General features: G+C 62.8%; 4 protein-coding genes across 4 annotated transcripts; 2 read left to right on the forward strand and 2 right to left on the reverse strand.

Moving 5' to 3' along the window:
- Positions 1–626: 626 nt before the first annotated feature.
- On the reverse strand, positions 627–2,771 carry LOC135186316 (glycine N-acyltransferase-like protein 3). The gene is made up of 5 exons (XM_064163946.1): positions 2,670–2,771; positions 2,052–2,159; positions 1,832–1,958; positions 1,629–1,746; positions 627–1,076 (listed from the first exon to the last, which is right to left on the reverse strand). Exons 1-5 carry the CDS (start codon positions 2,745–2,747, stop codon positions 674–676), a joined length of 834 nt encoding a protein of 277 aa, XP_064020016.1. The 5' UTR covers positions 2,748–2,771; the 3' UTR covers positions 627–673.
- A 220-nt stretch (positions 2,772–2,991) lies between these two features.
- On the forward strand, positions 2,992–6,571 carry GLYATL3 (glycine-N-acyltransferase like 3). The gene is made up of 6 exons (XM_064163948.1): positions 2,992–3,081; positions 3,185–3,266; positions 3,958–4,065; positions 5,072–5,192; positions 5,870–5,990; positions 6,066–6,571. Exons 2-6 carry the CDS (start codon positions 3,189–3,191, stop codon positions 6,484–6,486), a joined length of 849 nt encoding a protein of 282 aa, XP_064020018.1. The 5' UTR covers positions 2,992–3,081; positions 3,185–3,188; the 3' UTR covers positions 6,487–6,571.
- A 1,242-nt stretch (positions 6,572–7,813) lies between these two features.
- Positions 7,814–8,683, forward strand: POLD4 (DNA polymerase delta 4, accessory subunit). The gene is made up of 3 exons (XM_064163422.1): positions 7,814–8,136; positions 8,222–8,333; positions 8,530–8,683. Exons 1-3 carry the CDS (start codon positions 7,893–7,895, stop codon positions 8,552–8,554), a joined length of 381 nt encoding a protein of 126 aa, XP_064019492.1. The 5' UTR covers positions 7,814–7,892; the 3' UTR covers positions 8,555–8,683.
- Positions 8,684–12,254: 3,571 nt separating this feature from the next.
- SSH3 (slingshot protein phosphatase 3) lies at positions 12,255–19,554 on the reverse strand. Its single transcript, XM_064163423.1, has 14 exons — positions 19,358–19,554; positions 18,553–18,590; positions 18,190–18,355; positions 17,498–17,616; positions 17,359–17,430; positions 17,205–17,270; positions 15,893–16,081; positions 15,184–15,277; positions 14,957–15,085; positions 14,836–14,882; positions 14,121–14,267; positions 13,398–13,598; positions 12,682–12,940; positions 12,255–12,597 (listed from the first exon to the last, which is right to left on the reverse strand). Exons 1-14 carry the CDS (start codon positions 19,397–19,399, stop codon positions 12,460–12,462), a joined length of 1,707 nt encoding a protein of 568 aa, XP_064019493.1. The 5' UTR covers positions 19,400–19,554; the 3' UTR covers positions 12,255–12,459.
- Positions 19,555–19,964: the final 410 nt, after the last annotated feature.

A 19,964-nucleotide genomic window follows, 5' to 3' on the forward strand; every position in this document is an offset into this window, starting at 1 on the left:
GACCAGAGTGAATGCTGCTGCCATCAGCAGGGACCAGAGTGAAAGCTGCTGCCATCAGCAGGGACCAGAGTGAACGCTGCTGCCATCGGTAGGGACCAGAGTGAACGCTGCTGCCATCGGCAGGGACCAGAGTGAATGCTGCTGCCATCGGCAGGGACCAGAGTGAAAGCTGCTGCCATCAGCAGGGACCAGAGTGAACAAGTAGCTGAGTCAGAGTCCAAGCTCTGTGTAAGGGGTTTGGGATGGTGCCTTCTGTGCAGGGGTAGTGGAGGGGAAGCCAAGACCAACCTCCCCCACCCCATACCCAGCTACCTTCATATTATACCTCCCTTGACCATTCATGCCCCCTACCCCAGCCTTGGAGACAGAGTCCCCTCAAACCTATGTAACTGCAGCTTATGTCCCCCCTAACTCTTGACACTTCCCACACATGGAGCCAGAAGACCCCCAGACCCAGGTAACCCCATTTTATACCCTCCCAACCCCTGACATGCCCCCACCCATGGAGCCAGGAGACCCCCAGACCCAGGTAACCCCATTTTATACCCCTTTTTATACCACTTACACCCCTTTGCCCATGACTTTGCTGCCCATGAGCACCCTGATCCTGGGGCTCACCCAGCCCTGGCAGCCATGACCATGGCACTCCAGTGCCATCCCCCATTCCTGGGCACTATGGAGGGGTGACAACCAAGGTGTAGAAGGTGCCAGGCTGGGGCAAGAAGCCCAGGCTACGGAGTGCCCGCTGTGAGGAAACGTTGCTGGGCAGCACCCCAGCATAGACAGGGAAGTCATGGGCATGCAGCTCCTTGCCCAGTGCAGCCAGTGTCAACCCAACAAAACCATGCCCACGCCAAGCTGGCACCGTGTAGCCATGGGTCAGGCAGCCCAGGGGGTCCAGGATAGTCCAGCAGACTGGGCGCCCACGAGGTCCCAGCAGGCAGGCACTGGGCAGTGCCCTCACTAGTCTCAGTAGGTACTGCTGGCTGCGGGCATTGCCTCCAGTACTCCAAGTGGCATTGAGCAGTGGGACGTGGGATGGGGACACAGGGGCCAGGTGAAATCCTGGTGGCACCCTGAAATGGGGCAGAGTGGAGGGATGGAATGGGGAGGCTGCAGAAACTGGTGGGGATGGCACAGGGGAGGTGCTGCATCTGGGGATGGGGAACCACTGTATCACCCAAGAGTTTTGCTCAGGGCCACCCAGGGGTGTGCTCAGGGACCCATGTGACACCCCACGATGTAGCTGGGACACCTGTGCCACCCCAGGATGTGCTCAAAGACCCCCATCCCACCCAGGGTTGGCCCTGGGGATTCTCATGTCACCTGGGAATGTACTTAGGGACCTCTGTGTCACCTGGACACGTGCTTAGGGACCCCTGTGTCACCCAGGCATGTTCTCATGGAACCCTGTGCCACCCAGGGATGTGCTTGGAGACCTTTGTGCCACCCTGCAAGTGACCGGGACCTGTGTGCCACCCAAGGGTGTAACTGGGACACCTCTACCAACCAGGAACGTGCTTGGGGACCCCCATGCCACCCAGGGATGCCCTCAGGGACCCCTGTGCAGTTCAGGGATGTGAATGGCACTCCCTGTCCCGCCATGTCCCAGGTGCCCCCACACTCACTGTACTCTGGGCTGGGGGGGCTGGGGGCTCAGCAGTGCCTGGTACTTGTGAGTCTCCAGTCGCAACCCCTTGGCATCAGTCTCCTCCCGCACGGCCTCGTACATCCCGTCCTGCATCCCTGTGGCATCACCCTCAGCCTGAGCAGAGGCACAGAGGGAAGGGCAGGGGTCCCAGCCCTTCCCCCCACTCTGTGCCAGGCTCACCATGTATCTGGAATGCCCGTGTCCAGTCCACCACCTCGGTGCCTCTCAGCAGTGCCCGCCAGGCTCCCTCATCCCGGTAGAACACGGTCAGCTGGTTGGCATAGAAGTCCCTGGGGTCCTTGTTGTCCTGGGAGACACAAAGGGCTAAGTGCAGCTGCCCCACACCTTGGCCCCACGGTGTGTGGGGTGTTGCCAGGGTGAGGGGCACCCAAAGCAGCACCTCTGGGCTCAGGCGGGTCAGCACGACGCTGAAATGGGGCCAGGAGTCCACCAGCACCTCGTAGGACGCTGGGTTCCCCCGGGCCACTGTCATCACCGTGCCCAGCACCTGCAGGGCAAGGGCAGTGCTTGCAGTGGGGTCAGGATGGGTTCCCCCCCACCACCACGCTGCCCAGCTGTGCCCTGGGTGCTGCCAACCTCCAACGATGTGAGGCCACTATGTAGGTGGGGTCCCTGTCACCAGGGGAGAGGGGACAGAGGGTTCCCGAGAGTCCATATCACCAGTAGGGTAGGGGAGAGGGGACATAGGGGTCCCGAGGGTCAGAGGGTCCCCAGGGCTCCTTGAACACCAGTGAGGAAAGGGAGAGGGGACAGAAGCCTTTGGGGTGCCTGAGGTCCATGTCACCACTGGCTCCCTGTCACTAGCAGCCCTGGGTGAGGAGGTCACAGGGAAGCCTGGAGACCTTGTCACCAGCATGGTGGGGAGGGAAGGGACAGCAGTGCCCAAGTTCTTTGTCACTGGCAAGGCAGGGGAAAGTGGGCAGAGGGGTCCTTGGGGTCTCCAGAGTCTCTAGAGCCATCGGGGCAGGGGAGAGAGGGTCCCTGGGGTCCCTGTCACCGGCAGGGCAGCAGGTATGCTCCTCCGAAGGGCATCCTCCAGACGCTGCAGCTGGGCTGGGCACCTCAGGATCAGCATGGCCACTGTGGGGCAGGTGGTGCCAGCAAGAGTCCCGGGGCTGTGGGGTGCTGGTGGCCGTGGGGCAGGGTGTCACAGCTGAGCACCTGTCCCCCGGGGCTGGCCTCATGACTGCTGCCCAGTGGGATGGACCCTGCCCGCCGTGCCCACGTGGAGCCACCCCCCGGGCAGGGGACACTTGCTGGCCCGTGACGGCTGGTGGTGTTCCTGGGCACCTGCCAGTGTCACCGTCTGCCCCACAGAACCAGGGACCCTCTGGTGTCACCGCCTGCCCACCGGGCACCACGCATCCAGCCCACGGCTCCCCGGGACACAGCCCCAGGACCGCTGCGGGGTGAGTGCTGGAGGGGCATGGGGACGGAGACAGGGGTGAGGACAGGGATGGAGTCACCACCTGGGGGTCCTGTCCCTCTGTAATCGAGGGGGTCTCTCGGCAGGACCATGCTGATCCTGACGTGCTCGACCCAGCTGCTGCGCCTGGAGGGGATCCTGAGGAAGAGCCTGCCCTTCACCCTGCCGGTGACACAGACCCCACTGCCACCCCTGCCCTCCGCTGGGATGGGGCCCCACTGTTACCCCACCTCTTGCCCTCCAGTGACAGGCACCCCAGTGTCACCTCCCCACCCTCACCCCACTAGGGACAGGCACCTCCAGGGTCACCCTGTGCCCCCTCCCAATCTGCCACCAAATTCAGGAGTTCCAAGTCCAGGACAGAGACACTCCTGAGTGTCACCCAGCCCCAGGGCTGGCTGTAACCCACCAATCCCATCCTGGATGGGCTTTGACCCACCCAATCATGGCCGAGATTGGTTCCCAGACAGCCAATCCCCTTCCAGACCCACATAAGGCAGCCAATCCCCTTCCAGGCCTCCAAAAGCCATCCAATCCCTTCTAGACACACACAAGCCAGCCAATCCCTTTCCAGACCCTGAAATGTCAGCCAATCCCCTTCCAGGCAGCAAAAGCCAGCCAATCCCTTTCCAGACCCTGAAATGTCAGCCAATCCCCTTCCAGGCAGCAAAAGCCAGCCAATCCCTTTCCAGACCCAGAAATGTCAGCCAATCCCCTTCCAGGCCCCCAAAAGCCAGCCAATCCCCCCTAAATGTCAGCCAATCCCCTTCCAGACTCCTGAAATCCAGCCTATGATCCTAGGCTCCCCAAATCCCCTCCACAACCCCCACCCACTCCAGCTCTGACCCCCTCCCCCCAGGTCTACGGGGCTGTGATGAACATCAACCGTGGCAACCCGGGCGAGTACGAGGTGGTGCTGGACTCCTGGCCAGAGTTTGGTGCTGTGCTGGTGCGGCGCAGAGGAGAGGTGGCTGCTGGGCTCGGCGGTGGGGGGGCATGGGTTGCTCACAGCGACCACGGTGTGTGCCAGGTGGGCTCAGGGGATTCAGTCCAGCTGGTGGCTGGTCACAAATGGTGACCAGGGCTCAGGATTAGAGCCACTCTGCGGCTATGACTGGAGGTGCCCCTGCAGTCACCCTGCAGATGGCACCAAGTTGAGTGGCAGTGTTGGTCTGCTGGAGGCTTTGCAGAGGGGTCTGGTCTCAGGCTGGTTTGGGTGAGGGCAGTGGGATGAGGTTCACCAAGGCCAAGGGCTGGCTCCTGCACCTGGGACACAAAAACCCCAGGAAGGCTCCAGGCTGGGGGCAGAGAGGGTGGAAACTGCCCGGTGGGAAGTGACATGGAAGGGTTGGTGACAGCAGCCGGAGGTGAGCCAGGCTGTGCCCAGGTGGCCAAGGGCACCAGCAGCCTGGCTTGGATCAGCAAGAGTGTGGCCAACAGGACCTCAAATGCTGGGTTCAGTTTTGAACTCCTCACTCCAAGAAGGACATTGAGGAGCTGGAGCAGGTCCAGCAAAGGGCAACAAAGCTGGGGAAGGGTCTGGAGAGCAGTAATGGTGAGGAGCAGCTGAGGGAGCTGGGGGTGTTGAGGCTGGAGGAAAGGAGGCTGAGGGGAGAGCTTCTGGCCCTCTGCAGCTGCCTGCAAGGAGGCTGGAGTCAGCTGGGGATTGGGCTCTGCTGCCAAGGAAGAAGTGCCAGGACAAGAGGAAAAGGCCTCAGGCTGCCCCAGGGGAGGTTTAGGTTGGCCATGAGGAGAAATATCCTCAGCCAAAAGGGTTGTCCAGGCCTGTCCCAGGCTGCCCAGGGCAGTGGTGCAGTCCCCATCCCTGGAGGTATTTCAGAGCCCTGGAGCCGTGGTGCTGAGGGCCATGGTTTGGTGGTGCCCTGGCAGGGCTGGGTTAAAGGTTTGGTCTCCATACTCACAAAGGTCTCTTCCGACCCAAGCAGTTTCATGATCCCACGGGTGTCCCACAGGTCCCGGCGGACGACTGCTACTGGAACACCCACGCAGCCTACTACCGGGACGTGGGAGCCTACCGGGCACTGCTGGAGACCCCTGGCTGCCTGCGCTGGGACACCGCCTTCCACATCATCGGTGGCACAGGGACTGGGGGCGTCGTGGGCAGGGACGGGGCATACTGTGGGTGGGAATCTAGAGTGCTGGGGAGCCCTGGGGGCGTGGGAATCTGGGGTGAACCATTGGTGATACGAGGGAGGAAGGAACTGGGGGCACTGGGTGGTACTGGTGGAAGGAATTAGCGGTCGTGGGAGGGTACTGGGGGCATGGTGGTGCACTGGGGTGGGTAGTGGGAGTAGGGAGTTGACTGTTGCTGTCAACTGGGAAGTACTGGAACTGGGCTTGGTGGCACTGGGAGCATGGATGGGGATAGGGAGGGCACTGGGGAGCATTGTGGTTGGGAATTGGAAGTGCTGGGGTACACTGGGGGCAGGAACTGGGGTGCTGGAGGATGCTGGGGGCAGAGATGAGGTAAATGGGGGCATTGTGGTTGGTAATTGGGGGTGCTGGGGGACACTGAGGGCAGGAATTGGGTTAGTGGGAACACTGGTGGCAGCACAGATTGTGGTGCTGGGAGGCAGTGGGGGAAGGGAATTGGTGTGCTAAGGGGCACTGGGGGCAGAGACTCAGCTGTTGGGGTTGTGGGGAGCTGCTGGGGACACCGGGGAAGGCACAGGCAGCATGCCAGGTGCAGGTGGCAAGAATGGGGGTGCCAGAGGGTCACAGCCCCTCACCCTCAACTCCACTGTCCCCAGGGCTGCAGGATGAGTTGGCCAAAGTGTCACAGGCCATGGCGGGGACCAAGGGCGTGGAGCTGGACGTCTCCGAGTACTACAGCTACCAGCACCTTGACCCCAGCACCTTGCCCGAGCCGCGGTGAGCCCCTTTGTCCCCATCGCCCCGCCCTGGCATGAGCAGCACCCCAGTGACACCTCCCCCCCTCGCCAGCAGGCTGGAGAGCGGAGTGACAGTGTCCTCGCTGAGCCCCCTCCACGTGGAGCTCCTCAACAAGACCTGGCCCTACGGGGGCAACGCTCGCAGCCGGAGCTACCTGGCTGACCTCCTGGAGAGGTTCCCCCACCTCTGCCTGCAGGACGCTGCCGGGCAGCCTCTTTGCTGGGCTCTGACCGACCAGTTCGGTGCCGGCACTCACGGCTACACCTTGCCCACGCACCGCCGGCGCGGCCTCATGCAGGCTGCCCTGACCTTCGCCGCCCGGCGGGCACAGAACCGAGGCTTCCCCACCTACGGCCACACGGCCACCACCAACGTGGCCATGCAGAAGGTGCAGCAGGAGCTGGGCCACCATCGCTTGCCCGGGATCTGCCGCTTCATCCTGCACAACCCCAGCCTGGCCAGCGCTGCGCCATGAGTGGCACCAGCAAATGTCCTCTCCTGGGCTTGTGGGGCCACCAAAAAAAGAGTGACCAAAAGAACCTCCCCAGCACCAAAAAAAAAAAAACCCAAACCAAAACCACCCAGCGGTGTTGTAGACTCTTGGGGGTGGCTGCCACGGGGTTGTGGCTTCTTCTGGGCACTGGCCGTTAGGGCAGTGACGTGGCTTGGTGGTGGTGGCACTGCTGAGGGACACGGTTCTGTCCCCTAGGGAGTCAGCTCGGATCTCTGCAGCTATTTTTGGGAGTCCCCTTGGGGAGGGTTGAAAAGCTTCAGGCAAATCTGGGCTGCTGGCACCTGCTGTGTTGTACCCACCCCGAGATGGGCATCACCACAGCTGGGGTTGGGGACAGGGTGGCAGAGCACCTGTGGGTCACTGGCTGTGCTTCCTGCGGGGTAGGGGGAGAGGGAGAGCCAGAGCCAGAACGCTGTGTGGGGCAGAGGGTGACAGCGTGAGTATGGTGGGGGTCATGGGCACAGCTGGCGGGGTGACAGTGATCAGGGTGATGGGGACAATTCGGGGCGTGACAGCGTGTGGGGTGATGGGGACTGCTCTGGGTGTGGCAGAGATGGCTGAAGGGGTGACAGTGTGTGGGGTGATGGGGACTGCTGTGGGTGTGACAGAGATGGCTGAAGGGGTGACAGTGTATGGGGTGATGGGGACTGCTGTGGGTGTGACAGAGATGGCCGGAGGGGTGACAGTGTATGGGGTGATGGGGACTGCTGTGGGTGTGGCAGAGATGGCTGAAGGGGTGACAGTGTATGGGGTGATGGGGACTGCTGTGGGTGTGACAGAGATGGCCAAAGGGGTGACAGTGTGTGGGGTGACAGGGACTGCTGTGGGTGACACAGATGGCTGGGAGAGGTGATGGGGATTGGTCTAGAGGTGACAGAGCTCAGGGCGATGGGGACAGCTGGGATAGGGTGGCAGGGACAAGGCAGGGGGCGGGGGTGGTGGCGTGTGTGACAGTTCCTGGGGATGACGAGGCAGCTGCACAGAGACAGCACTGGGGGTCGACAGGGGCGGGCAGGTGGCAAGATGCGGACTACCGCGAGGTGACAGTCCCTGGGGTGGTAGGGACAGGGGACGGTAACAGGGACTGCGCTGGGGGGTGATGAGACAGCTCGGGGAGGTGACAGCATCTGGAGCGACAGGGACTGCTCCGGGGCTGCCTGGGACAGCTGGGGGGGTGACACCGCCGGGGGCGACTGACAGTGACCGGGGGCGCTGCGGCGCCCCTGCCCAGGACGACGGCGGGGAGGCGCCAGCGGCCGCCCCGGCCCCGCTCCCAGCCCCGCCGCTTCCGGCCGGGGAGCGCCAGGGGCGGGGCGAGCGCCCAGTCCCCGGTTCCCGGTTCCCGGTTCGCAGGTCGCGGTTCCGCTATGGGGCAGCCTCGCCGCATCACCGACTCCTTCCCGCGGCGGCGGCGAGCGGGGCGGCCCCCGGGCAAGGTGAAAGGCAAGAGCAAGGTCAAAGGCAGGATCAAGAGGAAGGGCACAATCTGCCTGGAGTCCTGTCCCCCTGCGCCCACCGAGGACCCTCCCGCACCCCCCGGCGCGCCTGCCCAAGCCGTGCTGGACATGCTGCGGCACTTTGACCTCTCCTGGGAGTACGGACCCTGCGCTGGTGAGACCTCCGACCCCCGCCCCCCCATCCGGCTCCCACTGAGCCCCCGACCGCCACCCTGACCGTGGTGCCCACCCCTCCGCAGGTATCACCCGTCTGCAGCGCTGGGAGCGGGCACAGGCGCTGGGGTTGAGCCCCCCCGGCCCGGTGCTTGATGCCATCCTGGAACACCCCAACAATCCTGCTGTCACCTACAGGTGGGTGTCACATCCCTCCCCCCACCTCTTTGAGTGTTGTCCCTACTCTGAGTGCCCCCCACCCTTCCCGGGTGTCCCCCAACCCTGTTGCCGCTTTGGGCTATCCTCCCCCCACCTCCCGTCCCGTGCCACCCTCAACCAAGGGTGGGGGGCACAGGGGCACTCACTGACCTCTGCTTCCCATTGTGCCCCACAGCCTCTGGCACGAGTATGAGCTCTGAGCTGCTGCACCCCGCACTGAGGAGAGAGGACGTGGGGGGGAATCTGTGCCCCACACCTGGCCACAGCAGTGCCACAGTGCCCTGGGGAGGGGGCACCACCAGACAGATTAAAGGGTGGCATGAAGTGAAGGAGGGGGGCTGCTGTGTGCTGTCTCTGGGGGGCACCCAGGGGTTGGGAGGGGGAGCCTCAGCGTGGGACAGGGTCTGTAAACCACCCCCCCCCCCACCCAAGAAGAGAAAGAGCCAAGCAGGTTGTGCAGTCAGACCCAGTTTAATGCCATCCCTGGATGGCACCTGGGGTGGGTGATGTCACCCCATGGTACCCCAAAGGAGTTCAGCTGCAGTGGGGAGATGGAGAAGAGGGGCAGGAAGAGATGTCACCCACCTCCACAAATGGCACTAGGGCATCCAGCTCCTAGGCGGGGGGCAGGTGGTGGCAGCCTGCTCTTTCAGGGTGCCACCTGGGCCAGAGGATGCTCAGGGCAGGTGAGGACATATGGGTAGGAAAGAGGGGTGCCCCCAGCCCAGTTCTCACCAGTAGCACAGGCTGGGGTTGGCCAGCAGTGAAGAGATCTAGGGTGTGTTGGGCAGGAGGCACAATGCCCATCCTGTGGGAAGGTGGGAGAGCAATGAGGTACCTAAGCTGGGGTGTGTGCCCCCAGAAGTGAGGCACGGCTGTGGAGTGGCACAGGGCAGAAGAGTGGCAGAGCGGAGGCACGAGAAGGGACATGGGATGCCCCACAGGAAGCTGCCAGGCCTCCCAGTACTGACACTGGGACTGACACTGGGAGAGGGATGTAGATACAGTGCTGGTACCTGAGAGAGCAACGCTGATGGTTCTTCCTTCATCTTCCTCACCTGGAGAAGACCAAAGAGAAGCCATGATGGCAGTTAATGCCTGTCCAGGTGCCCACAAGGATGGCACAGGGCAAGCAGTGCCACCTGCCCACACCCTGGCATGCCACAAGGGAAAGAAGAGGGGAGGGGTTGGCCAGCAGGGCTGGACAGTTGGGGATAAAGGTGTCCCCAGGCTGACAGGGGCTTGGGTGAAGTTGTGACATCATTGGTGATGTGCCAGGGGAGCTGCAGTGCTGGGGACTGTGAGGGGTCACCTCTGGATGCCAGAGCTCCTGTCTGTTCCTGGCTTCCACAGAGCTCCAGGTGGGATTTCTCCTCCATGTCTGTGGGGAGAAGGCAAGTGGGATGATTTTCATACCCTCCTGTGCCATCCCTGGTGCCACCAACACATCCCAAAGCTCGGGAGAAGGAAAAAGGGGGGGGGGGGGGGGGTGGATGTTGGCAAAGCCACTCCTTCCTAGGTAATGGCAAATCTGTGGAATCTGGGGAGGGATGAGACCAAACGGGTCCACGGATTAAAATGCATCAGGAGTAGGCTGTGGGTGGAGAGAAGGTGGAAAGGAAGCAAAAAAGAGACCAGAAGTAGGGAAAAAGAAAGGGGAGTAAGGCAAAAAAATCAGCACAGGGCTGGGGGGGTGGTGTCTGCTGATAGGAGGGGTGCAGATGATGGGGGGTTGCGGTGGTGCTGGTGACGTGGACCCCACCAGGGCCATCAGCCATGTCCCCTTCCAAGCCATCAGGGCCTTTTTCCCCTAGGCATTGGGAAGGGAAGCAACAGAGCAATCCTATGGGATTCCTGGGCTGAAGAGTTAGTCACTTGGCTGCATGTAGAGCTAATTAACTCTCAATTATAATTAATAAGGCTGTGCTTGTTAATTATTTAGGTTATTGATGACTTCATTTATCAGCTCGTTATCAATAAAATTAATTGCTTCTATCCCAACCTGCAATCAAGTGCTGGAGAGGTGGACCTGGCAGTAACCCAGGCTGCATCCCAAACTGGTGGTGGGGGACAACAGGGTGGGTTTGGGTGGCATCAGATCTTGTTCCTCTGAGAACTGGAACATCTTCCACCTAGGTGGACATGAACTGCCTGCTGGGAACAGAATGGGGGCTTTTAGGGGTGGGTGTGGACCCCCAGGAGCACCCAACAGTGACTCACACAAAATGGGAAGCCAAGCCCTAGGTTTTTGGTAGGAAGAGCCAAGATTCCAGGTGTTGGCAGAAGGTTGGGAGATGGCAAACCCCACCCAAAGAGTACCCAAAGGCACATGGGTGGTGGTCAAGAAGATCTTCAAGTAAGGAAAGAAGGAAAGATAAGAGTGTGCCTTATCTCTAGAGCCACAGGCAGTGCTGGGCCTCTCGCTCCGCCCCACAGCCCTGTTATCTCTTCTGTCCCATGCCACCTCATGAGAAAGGGGGGGTCTGAGGAGCCTAGTGACACCTCTCCAGCTGCTGCTACTGTGTCCAGCTCCTCTATCAGGGTGTGGTTCCTCCACACAGGCCCTTCTAGCCCCTAGTGGGGCTCCACGTTGGATCTTCTTTCCTCATATGGTAGCTTCCCAGTCCTGGGATCATCTTGGTGGCCCTTTGCTGGACCTCTCCAGCCTGTCCACACCTTTTATTTTCAGTACAGAAGGGATCAACACTGAACACAGTATTCCATGGGTGGCCTGACCAGCACTGAGTAAAGTGAGATAAGGATTTCATCTCTGCTGCTGCTGTCCTTGTTGCTGTGACCCAGCACCCTGCTGGTTCCCCTTGCCACAGCAGCACTCTGTTCGCTCATACTCAGCTTGCTGCTCACCAGCACCTCCAGATCCTGTGGAAAGGGTTTCCTCCAGCCTGGTAGATCTCAGCCTGCCTGGCACTCCTGGATCATGTCTTCCAAGGTGCAAAGCTTTACACTTGCCTTTGCTGAACTTCATCAGCCCTCTCTTACAGCCTATCCAGGTTTCCTTGCAGGGCGAATCTCCCGTCTCAAGTTCCCAGTTTGGTGTCAGCAGCAACCTCTATCAGCACGATCCCATTACCCGGATCGCTTCCACAGGCGTTACACAGCACAGGCCCCCGGGCCCGCCTTTGCCTGGCCCCGGCTGCTGCCCCGGGGTGCACACTGTACGGTACGGTGGCACAGCACAGCGGTGCCCTCTGCTGCATCCCGGGACTGCATCAGGTCTGCGTCCGGTTCCCATAGCAACCGGAGCGCAGCCTCCGCGCAAGGGATGCTGGCAGCTGTAGTCCTCCCTCCCCTCCCGCCGCCGGCGGCAGCACAAGATGGTGGCCGAGCTTCGAGCTCCGTGCTGCCCTGCCCGTGTCCCTCCGTTGGCAGCCGAGCTCCGTGCTGCCCTGCCCGTGTCCCTCCGTTGGCAGCCGAGCTTCGTTCTGCCCTGCCCGTGTCCCTCCGTTGGCAGCCGAGCTTCGTGGTGCCCTGCCCGTGTCCCTCCGTTGGCAGCCGAGCTTCGTGCTGCCCTGCCCGTGTCCCGCCATTGCTAGCCGAGCTCCGTGCTGCCCTGCCCGTGTCCCTCCGTTGGCAGCCGAGCTTCGTGCTACCCTGCCCGTGTCCCGCCATTGCTAGCCGAGCTTCGTGCTACCCTGCCCGTGTCCCGCCATTGCTAGCCGAGCTTCGTGCTGCCCTGCCCATGTCCCTCTGTTGGCAGCCGAGCTCCGTGCTGCCCTGCCCGTGTCCCTCCGTTGGCAGCCGAGCTTCGTGCTGCCCTGCCCGTGTCCCTCCGTTGGCAGCCGAGCTTCGTGCTGCCCTGCCCGTATCCCTCCGTTGGTAGCCCCACGCTTGTCCCCATAGCCCACGGAGCCAGCTCCCGAGTAGGGTCCACGCCAGGGGTAGCTGTTTCCACTCTTTATTCTCCGTGCCAGCGCGGTGCAGGGTGGCAGCGGGGCCCTGTGCGGGGCAGTGATCGTTGGCGGGGGGGGGATGAGGCAGGGCCCGAAGTGCAGGCAGCGTGGGGTCGGGGGGCCGGCGGAGGCTCCGACCCTTCCCCCCATGGTGCTGGGGGCGGGGGGCTCTGCTCCATTCCCCCCCTTCAGGGTTAAGGGGAGGGGGGGCTAGAGCTGGGCAGAGGGCCGTCATCCAGGCTGGCCTGACGCGGGACCCGGCGGGGCCGGGACGAGGGTCGTGCTGCTGGGGAGGGGTCGGCACCCTCCAGTCCCTCCGAAGCCATGAACACCTGCGGAAGGGGACACGGGGGTCGGCCAGAAGCCCAGCCCTCCCACCCCCTCCACCCAGGCTTGCCCCAGCCCCTGGCTCTCACCTCCCCGGCTAAGGAGTCCCTGGACAGCTCAGGGGGCTCAGGGGTCTCCAGCTGGCTGATGCTCCTCATGACGGCACAGAGGGAGATGCGGGGACGCCGGGAGGTCCCCAGCAGCCCTGGCCCACTCCCCTCCTCAGGGGACTGCAGGGATGGGGACAAGCCACCCACGTCCTCCAGGGTGGCATCAGGTTCATCCTCGGGCTGGGGCACCGGCTCTGCTGTCACCGCTGCCTTGGGCTCCCACAGGCTGCTGTGCCGGCTGCCACACAGCTGCCCGTCAGTGCCTGGCCCCAGCGCCTCCACCAATGGCTCCCCTACACAGCAGGGTGTGGCCATAGAGCTCCACCCATCCTATCCATCAGGGTGTGGCCCTAGGAGCTCCACCCATCCCATCCATCAGGGTGTGGCCCTAGGAGCTCCACCCATACCATCCATTAGGGTGTGGCCATAGAGCTCCACCCATCCTGTCCATCAGGGTGTGGCCCTAGGAGCTCCACCCATCCCATCCATCAGGGTGTGGCCCTAGGAGCTCCACCCATACCATCCATCAGGGTGTGGCCATAGGAGCTCCATCTATCCTGTCCATCAGGCTGTGGTCATAGGAGCCCCACCCACCACACCTGAGGGTTGTGACCCAGCCACACAGCCCAAGAGGTCCCTGTCCACGCAGACGCTGCCCTCCCCCGGGGGGTCTGGGCACAGCCTGCTGCACCCACCTGGCGTGCAGGATGCCCTGGTAGAAGTCGAGCTGGCGCATGAAGCCGGGGTTGGGCAGGACGCCAGGGCGGCAGTGCCGGACGTGGCGCAGTGCCCGTTCCAGAGGCCACCCGAACTCCTTCATGGCGTAGGCCAGCACCGTGGCAGCTGAGCGGCTCAGCCCCATCCGGCAGTGCACCAGCGCCCGGCCCCCGGCAGCCCTGTGGCAGCCGCCTGCGCTGGCACCGAGCTCCCGGGGGTCTCCAAGCGGTCCCAGCCACCTGGGCATCCCTGTGCCACTAGCATTCCTCATGTGCCCACGGACCTCATGCCCCCAGGCTCTCCATGTCCCAGGAGCTCCCCATGTCCCAAAGGCTCCTCAAGAGCCTACGACTTCTTTCCCCACAGGCCATTGCGCCCCACGGCTCCTCATGTGCCCATGGGCTTCATTCCCCAGCACTCCCCACGTTCCCAAGGACCCCTAAGCCCCAGAGCTCCCAGAGCTCCCAGTGCTTCCCACGTCCTCAGTGAAGCCATGTCCCAGACCTCCCAGACCTCCAGATCCCCCAGGTGCCCCCAGAAACCCAATGCCCTCCAGCTCCCAGTGTCCCCATGCCCATCAGCACTTCCATCACCAAGACATCTCCCCATGTCCATCCATTCACATCCCCACCCCCTCCAGCCCTGCCCCTGTGTGTTCCCCACAGCCTGTGCCAGCCTTGGCGTGCCCTGTCCGCACTGACCGGACGCGGGAGAGGAAGAGGAAGGTGTCGTTCCAGTGAGGCAGGAGCTGGGCTGCCTCCTCGTCGTACACCCTCACGTTCATGTAGGTGAACAGCGCAGGGAAGAAGTTGTCTATCTCCCGTGCCACGTTCAGGATGTGAGTCACCCTGTGGTGCCACAGGCAGTGGGGTACGGTGGGTATGCAGGGCCGGGGGTCTGCCAGCGTTACGTGGGGTGTCCCATGGCTGCTCCCCCTCAGTGACACAGCCCTGCTGCAGCCACCTTGCTGCCCACAAGCTTGCCCATGAGCCAGATCCCAGGATGATCCCCATGCCCACCCTGCTGGGTGTCCTACAAAGGTCTCATGCCCACCCCAGTGAGTGTCCCATGATGACCCCATGGCCTTCTCATCAGTGTCCTTTGGTAACCCACATACCCACCCTGCTGGGGCACCTCTTGCTCTCTCTGCCATGATCTCCCCAGATGACCCCATGCCCTCTCCACCATGACACCATGATGTCCCCATCCCACTCCACTGTGCCAAGCTGGATGGCTGTATGCAGCCTCTCTGTGACACCCTAAATGACCTCGTGTCTACCTCACCATGCCACCCCAGACAACCCCACTCAGAAAACCTCATGCCACCCCACCGTGACACTCCAGATAGCCTCTTGCCAACACAGATGACCCCAGCCCCAGGTGACCCTATGCCAACCCATGCCACCCCACACTCACCGGTTCTGCTGCAGCTCCTCCAAGTTGGCTGCATTCCACTCAGAGCCCTGTGTGGTGACATCAGTGAGGGGTGTGGACCTCCTTGCCTACCTCTACCCGCCGTGCCCACCCCACTGCCCACCAGGTAGAGGTGTGGGAAGACATGGGATGGCCGGTCCATCTGTGCCAGCACCAGCAGCATCTCATTGTCGATGAAGTCCTTGTGCTGTGCCAGGCTGTGCCCTGTGCGCCGCTCCAGCTCCTCCCGCACCTGGGCACAGCCAAGGGGTGAGGGTCAGCCCTGTCCTTGCTTATCTCTGTCCACAAGCCAAGGTCCTTGCCCCAGCAGGACCCCCTGTTGGCACCCACCTCCTTAGAGGTGACACTCTCCAGGTCAGCGCTGGCCATCACCTCCCGCAGCAGTGCCCGCACCGCCTGTTCCGACAGCTCCGGCACTGCTGGCCTGGCACCCGCATCACTGGGTCACCTACCACCCAGGACACGCCCTGGACAGACCCCACCTCCTCCATGCCCAAGCCCCTCCTTTAAATGCAAGTTCCACCTCCCCATGGGCCTCCTGGTCTGGAAGTCCCACCCATTCTCATTAAGCCCTTCCCACTTCCATTAGGTTCATCCCAGTTCCTTTAACCCCACCCATTTCCAGTACCCCCTCCCAGTCGCATTAACCCCATCCCAGTTCCTTTAACCCCTCCCAGTCCTGTTAACCCATCCCAGTTCCATTAACCCCATCCCAGTTCCTTTAACCCCATCCCAGTTCCTTTAACCCCTCCCACTTCCATTAACCCCATCCCAGTTCCTTTAACCCCTCCCAGTCCCATTAACCCCATCCCAGTTCCATTAACCCCATCCCAGTTCCTTTTCCCTACCCATTCCCACTAACTCCACCCCACCTCCAGCAGCCCCTCCCATTCCCATTAAGCCTATCCCAGTTCCCCAATCCCATCTATTCCCTTTAGCCCCGCCCCTACCCAAACCCCACCCCCTTGCCCCACCTTGCCCCACCCCAACCCACGCTGGCATCTGATTGGCCGCAGGGGGCGGGTGGGGCGGGGCGTACCGGCAGGGCGGGGGCGAGGCAGGGCGCACGGACTCCAGGTCAGCCATTGCCAGCCACTCGTTGAGGCAGCTCTGCTCCGATGCCACCGCCGCTGCGTACCCGCGTGCCCAGGCCAGCGCCAGGCCACCGGGGATGTGCCCACCACGGGAGGCAGCCTCGCAGGCACGGTGCAGCTCCTGCAGCACGGCCCTGGTGCACCGCACATGGCACCGTCGTGCTGGCACCACCATGGCACCACACCCAGCATTACCCGGCACCACTGTGGTATCGCCCTGGCATTATACCCAGCAGCACCATGGCATAACCAAGGCACCACATCCAGCATTGCTGTGGCACCAGATCTGGCATTGCACCCAGCACTGCCATGGCACTACACCCAGCATCATCATGGCACCACACTGGTACTACCGTGGCACTACACCCAGCATCATCATGGCACCATACTCAGCATCATCATGGCACTACCCTGATGCTACCCTGGCACTGCACCCAGCACTGCCATGGCACCACTCTGGCACCACTCTGGAACCAAAGCCAGCATCATGGCATCATGGCATTGCACCCATCACTGCCCCAGAACCATGCTGGCACCATGACCAACACCACCTTGGCACTGCATTCAAAACCAGCCTGGAAACACTGTGATACCAATCCAGCACCATGTGGGCACCACTCTAGCACCACTCCCATCACCACTCTGGCATCAACATGTGTCTCCTCCCTGTCACCATGGCCAAGGCACCCCACTGGGGCAGTGCCAGTGTCCCCCTCTGGGTTCAGGCCCCCCTTGCATTTGGGTGCTACCTCCCAGCTCTTTGGTTGGTGACCCACGGCTGTGCTCAAACCCTCCCCACACACCCCACTCCCATGGTGTGCCCATGGTGGTGCCCATGTACCCCATGCCAATGATGGTGCCCATGTCCCCTACACCCACATCCCTTGTGCCCACAGTGGTGCCCACATCCCCTATAACCATGGTGATGCCCACATATCCCAAGCCCACAGCAGTGCCCACATTCCCTGTGCCCATAGTGCTACCCACATCCTCAACACTCATGACAGTGGCCACATCCTGTACCCAGGGTGGTGCCCATATCCCTTGTGCCTATGGTGGTACACACATTCTCCATGCCCACAGCAATGCCCACATCCCTTGTGCTCACAGTGGTGCCCACATCTCACATGACCACAGCAGTGCCTGCACCGCCCATAACTGTGGTGGTGTCCATGTCCCTCATGCTGACATTGGTGCCCACATTCCTCAAGCCCATGGTGATGCCCACATCCCCTGTGCCCACAGGGCCTCGCTCACCACATGGTCTGCACAGAGATGGGTTTGAAGATGCGTGTCTCGCCCCCTGACGTCACGCTGAACCCCCTGGGCACGACAGAGAGACGTGAGGGTGGGCACCAGCTCCACCCAGCCTGCTCAGCCCCCACCCTCCTAAGCCCCCTACCACCCTTACCCATCTCCATCGAGGAAGACCTGGGTGTCGCTCCAGAGGGGCAGCACCATGCCCAGAGTGCAGCAGGTGGCCCTGGGGCGGGCAGAGGTCAGGGGGGTGTGGCCACCCCACCCTGGCACCCCTGCCCCGCCCCGCTCACCCCTCGTGGGCCATGTCCATGCCCAGCAGCACCGTCTGCCCCTCGGCCCCCTCCTCCTCGGGTCTCACCACCAGCAGGTACCGCACCCGCCTTGGCCGCGCCGACTCCAGACGCACCGCCTGGGGCAGGGGCACAGGAGACCCGGGTGAGGTTTGCCCCCCAGTGCCCCTAAGTGCCACCCAGTGCCCATGCAGCAAGCACCTTAGAGGGCAGGCTGGGCCCTATCCCATCCCCATCCCTATCCCATTTCCCTTTCCCATACTCTTCCTGTCCCCACCTTCCCTGTCCCCATCCATATCCCATTGCCTTCCCCATCCTGTCCCCACTCCCTTCCCATTCCATCCCATCACTGTCACCATCTCAGTCCCTGTCACCATCCCTCCAATATACTTTCCTCCCCCCAATCCCATCCCCATATCTGTCACCATCACTATTCCCTTCTTTGCCTCCATCCCTGTCACCATCCCCATCTCAGTCCCTGTCATCATCCTTCTATCATCCTTGTCCCGCTCTCCATCCCATCCCCATACCTGTCACCATTTCCATCCTTATCCTTCATCCCTGTCCCTGTCATCATCTTCATCCCCGTCCCTGTCATCATCTTCATCCCCATCCCTGTCCTTTTTCCATCCCCATCCCTATTCCCACGATTGCCCCCATCCCAACCCCATGCCAGTGTCCCCCTGTCCCACCAGCCGGATGGCATCCTGTGGCCGCAGCAGCTGCATCATGAGGTGCAGGTGTTGCTCCTGCCGCCCTGGGGCCTGGCCAGGGGGTCCCTCGGGGGGGGGCTCATCCTCCAGCCCCTCCTCGGCTGGCAGCAGCAGGGCAGCGCCCTTCACCATGACAAAACTTTGCCTGGGGAGGGACACACACACACAAAATGTCCTGAATGGGGGGGTCTAGGGTGGGATACCCCCAGAGTGCTCCCCCAAAGGGAGAAGCTGGGAGCAGGGGGTAGGGCGCAGCTGGGGGGGGGTACCCATGTGTCTCCCCCAACCCTGGTGGCCCATGGGTGTGTCCCCCCGACTGTGGTTTCAGAGTCCCCCTCTCACCGCCGCTGCAGCTGCCTGCGCCGGGGGGCATCTTCCTCCTGCAAAATATTGGGGGACGGGGGTGGGTGGCACGGCCCCGGGGCACGGACCATGCCAGGAGGATGGCCGCAAGCATCCCGCTTGGGCACCCCTACAGAATTCACTCCCTACCTCCCATGCCCAGCATGGGGCATTGGCAGGGTGCCAGGGGACAGCAAAGGGACACTGGAGGAGGTGGGTCCTGCTGGGGAGTGGGAATTCCGCTGGGGAGGGAAGTTCCCAGGGTGGGTGAGGTGTGGATCCCTGAGGATCACCCCTGGGATGCCAACTGGGGGGGGGGGGGGGGCTGTCCTATCCCTGTGCCCCTCCCCGGTTGTGGGGAATGGATGGCTGGGGCGGTCCTGGGCTGTGCACCTAGGTAAGGCCCAGTGGTTACTGGACGGGGGGAAGGGTGCACTGGGAGCCACTGGGCTAGCAATGGGACTGGGAGCACTGGGAACAACCGGGGATACTGGGAGCAACAGGAGACACCCTCCCACCCCCCCCTTAAACTCCGAGACGGCCCCCACCGAGAGCAGCCAAGACCCCAACAGCATCCAACAACGTGCACTGGGACAAACTGGGCTCCCAGTAAGCTCCCACTGGGAGCACCAGGAGCGGCCGGGCCGCCCCATACCCCCCCCCTCCCCATCCCGCACACCGCCCTCGCTGGGTGCCGGGGCCGGCCGTTCTCCCCGCTCCCCGCCGTTCCCCGTCCCGGTAGCACCCGCCGGTGCCGATCCCGGTGCAGTCTCGGTGCCAGTTCCGCTGCCCGTCCCGCACTTACCGATGCCCCCCCCGCCGCCCTCCGCACGGTGACCAGCGCCATGCCCCCGCCGCACCAGGAAGCGCCGCCGCCGCCGTTTGCCCCGCCCGAACGGGAACGGGAACGGGAACGGGCACGACCCGACCTGCAGCGGGACTCGGCGTCGTGTCCTACGTGTCCCCCCGATCCCACGGCCGCGGTAGCACCGGATCGGGAACCCCCCGGGAGTGGGACATTCCCTGGGTCCACCGTGCTTGCGCCCCCCACCCCCGGCACTTACCCGGGACCCTCACCCGTGTGGTCTCGCCCCCCGCCCAAGATTTTACCCCAGGATCGAGCTCCCAGCCCCTGAGAATCCCCCTCCAGGTCACCTGCAGGTGGGACCCTCCCCGCGAAGGTCTCCAGCATCTGAGACCCCTCCAGATCACCAGCAAGTAGGACCCCTCCGGAGGGTCCCCAGCTGAGATTCCCCCAAGGTCCTCCTGCAGATGTGGCCCCCAGACCTCCCAGGCCCGCAGCAGGGGAGACACCTCCCAGACATCCCGACCTGGGACCCTCCACGTCCTCAGCAGATGGCACCCCCCCAGATTCACCCTCCAGTGCTTGTGACACTCCCCAGCTGCCTGCG

The sequence above is a fragment of the Pogoniulus pusillus genome, chromosome 24, assembly GCF_015220805.1.
Source record: "Pogoniulus pusillus isolate bPogPus1 chromosome 24, bPogPus1.pri, whole genome shotgun sequence".
Lineage (NCBI taxonomy): Eukaryota > Metazoa > Chordata > Aves > Piciformes > Lybiidae > Pogoniulus > Pogoniulus pusillus.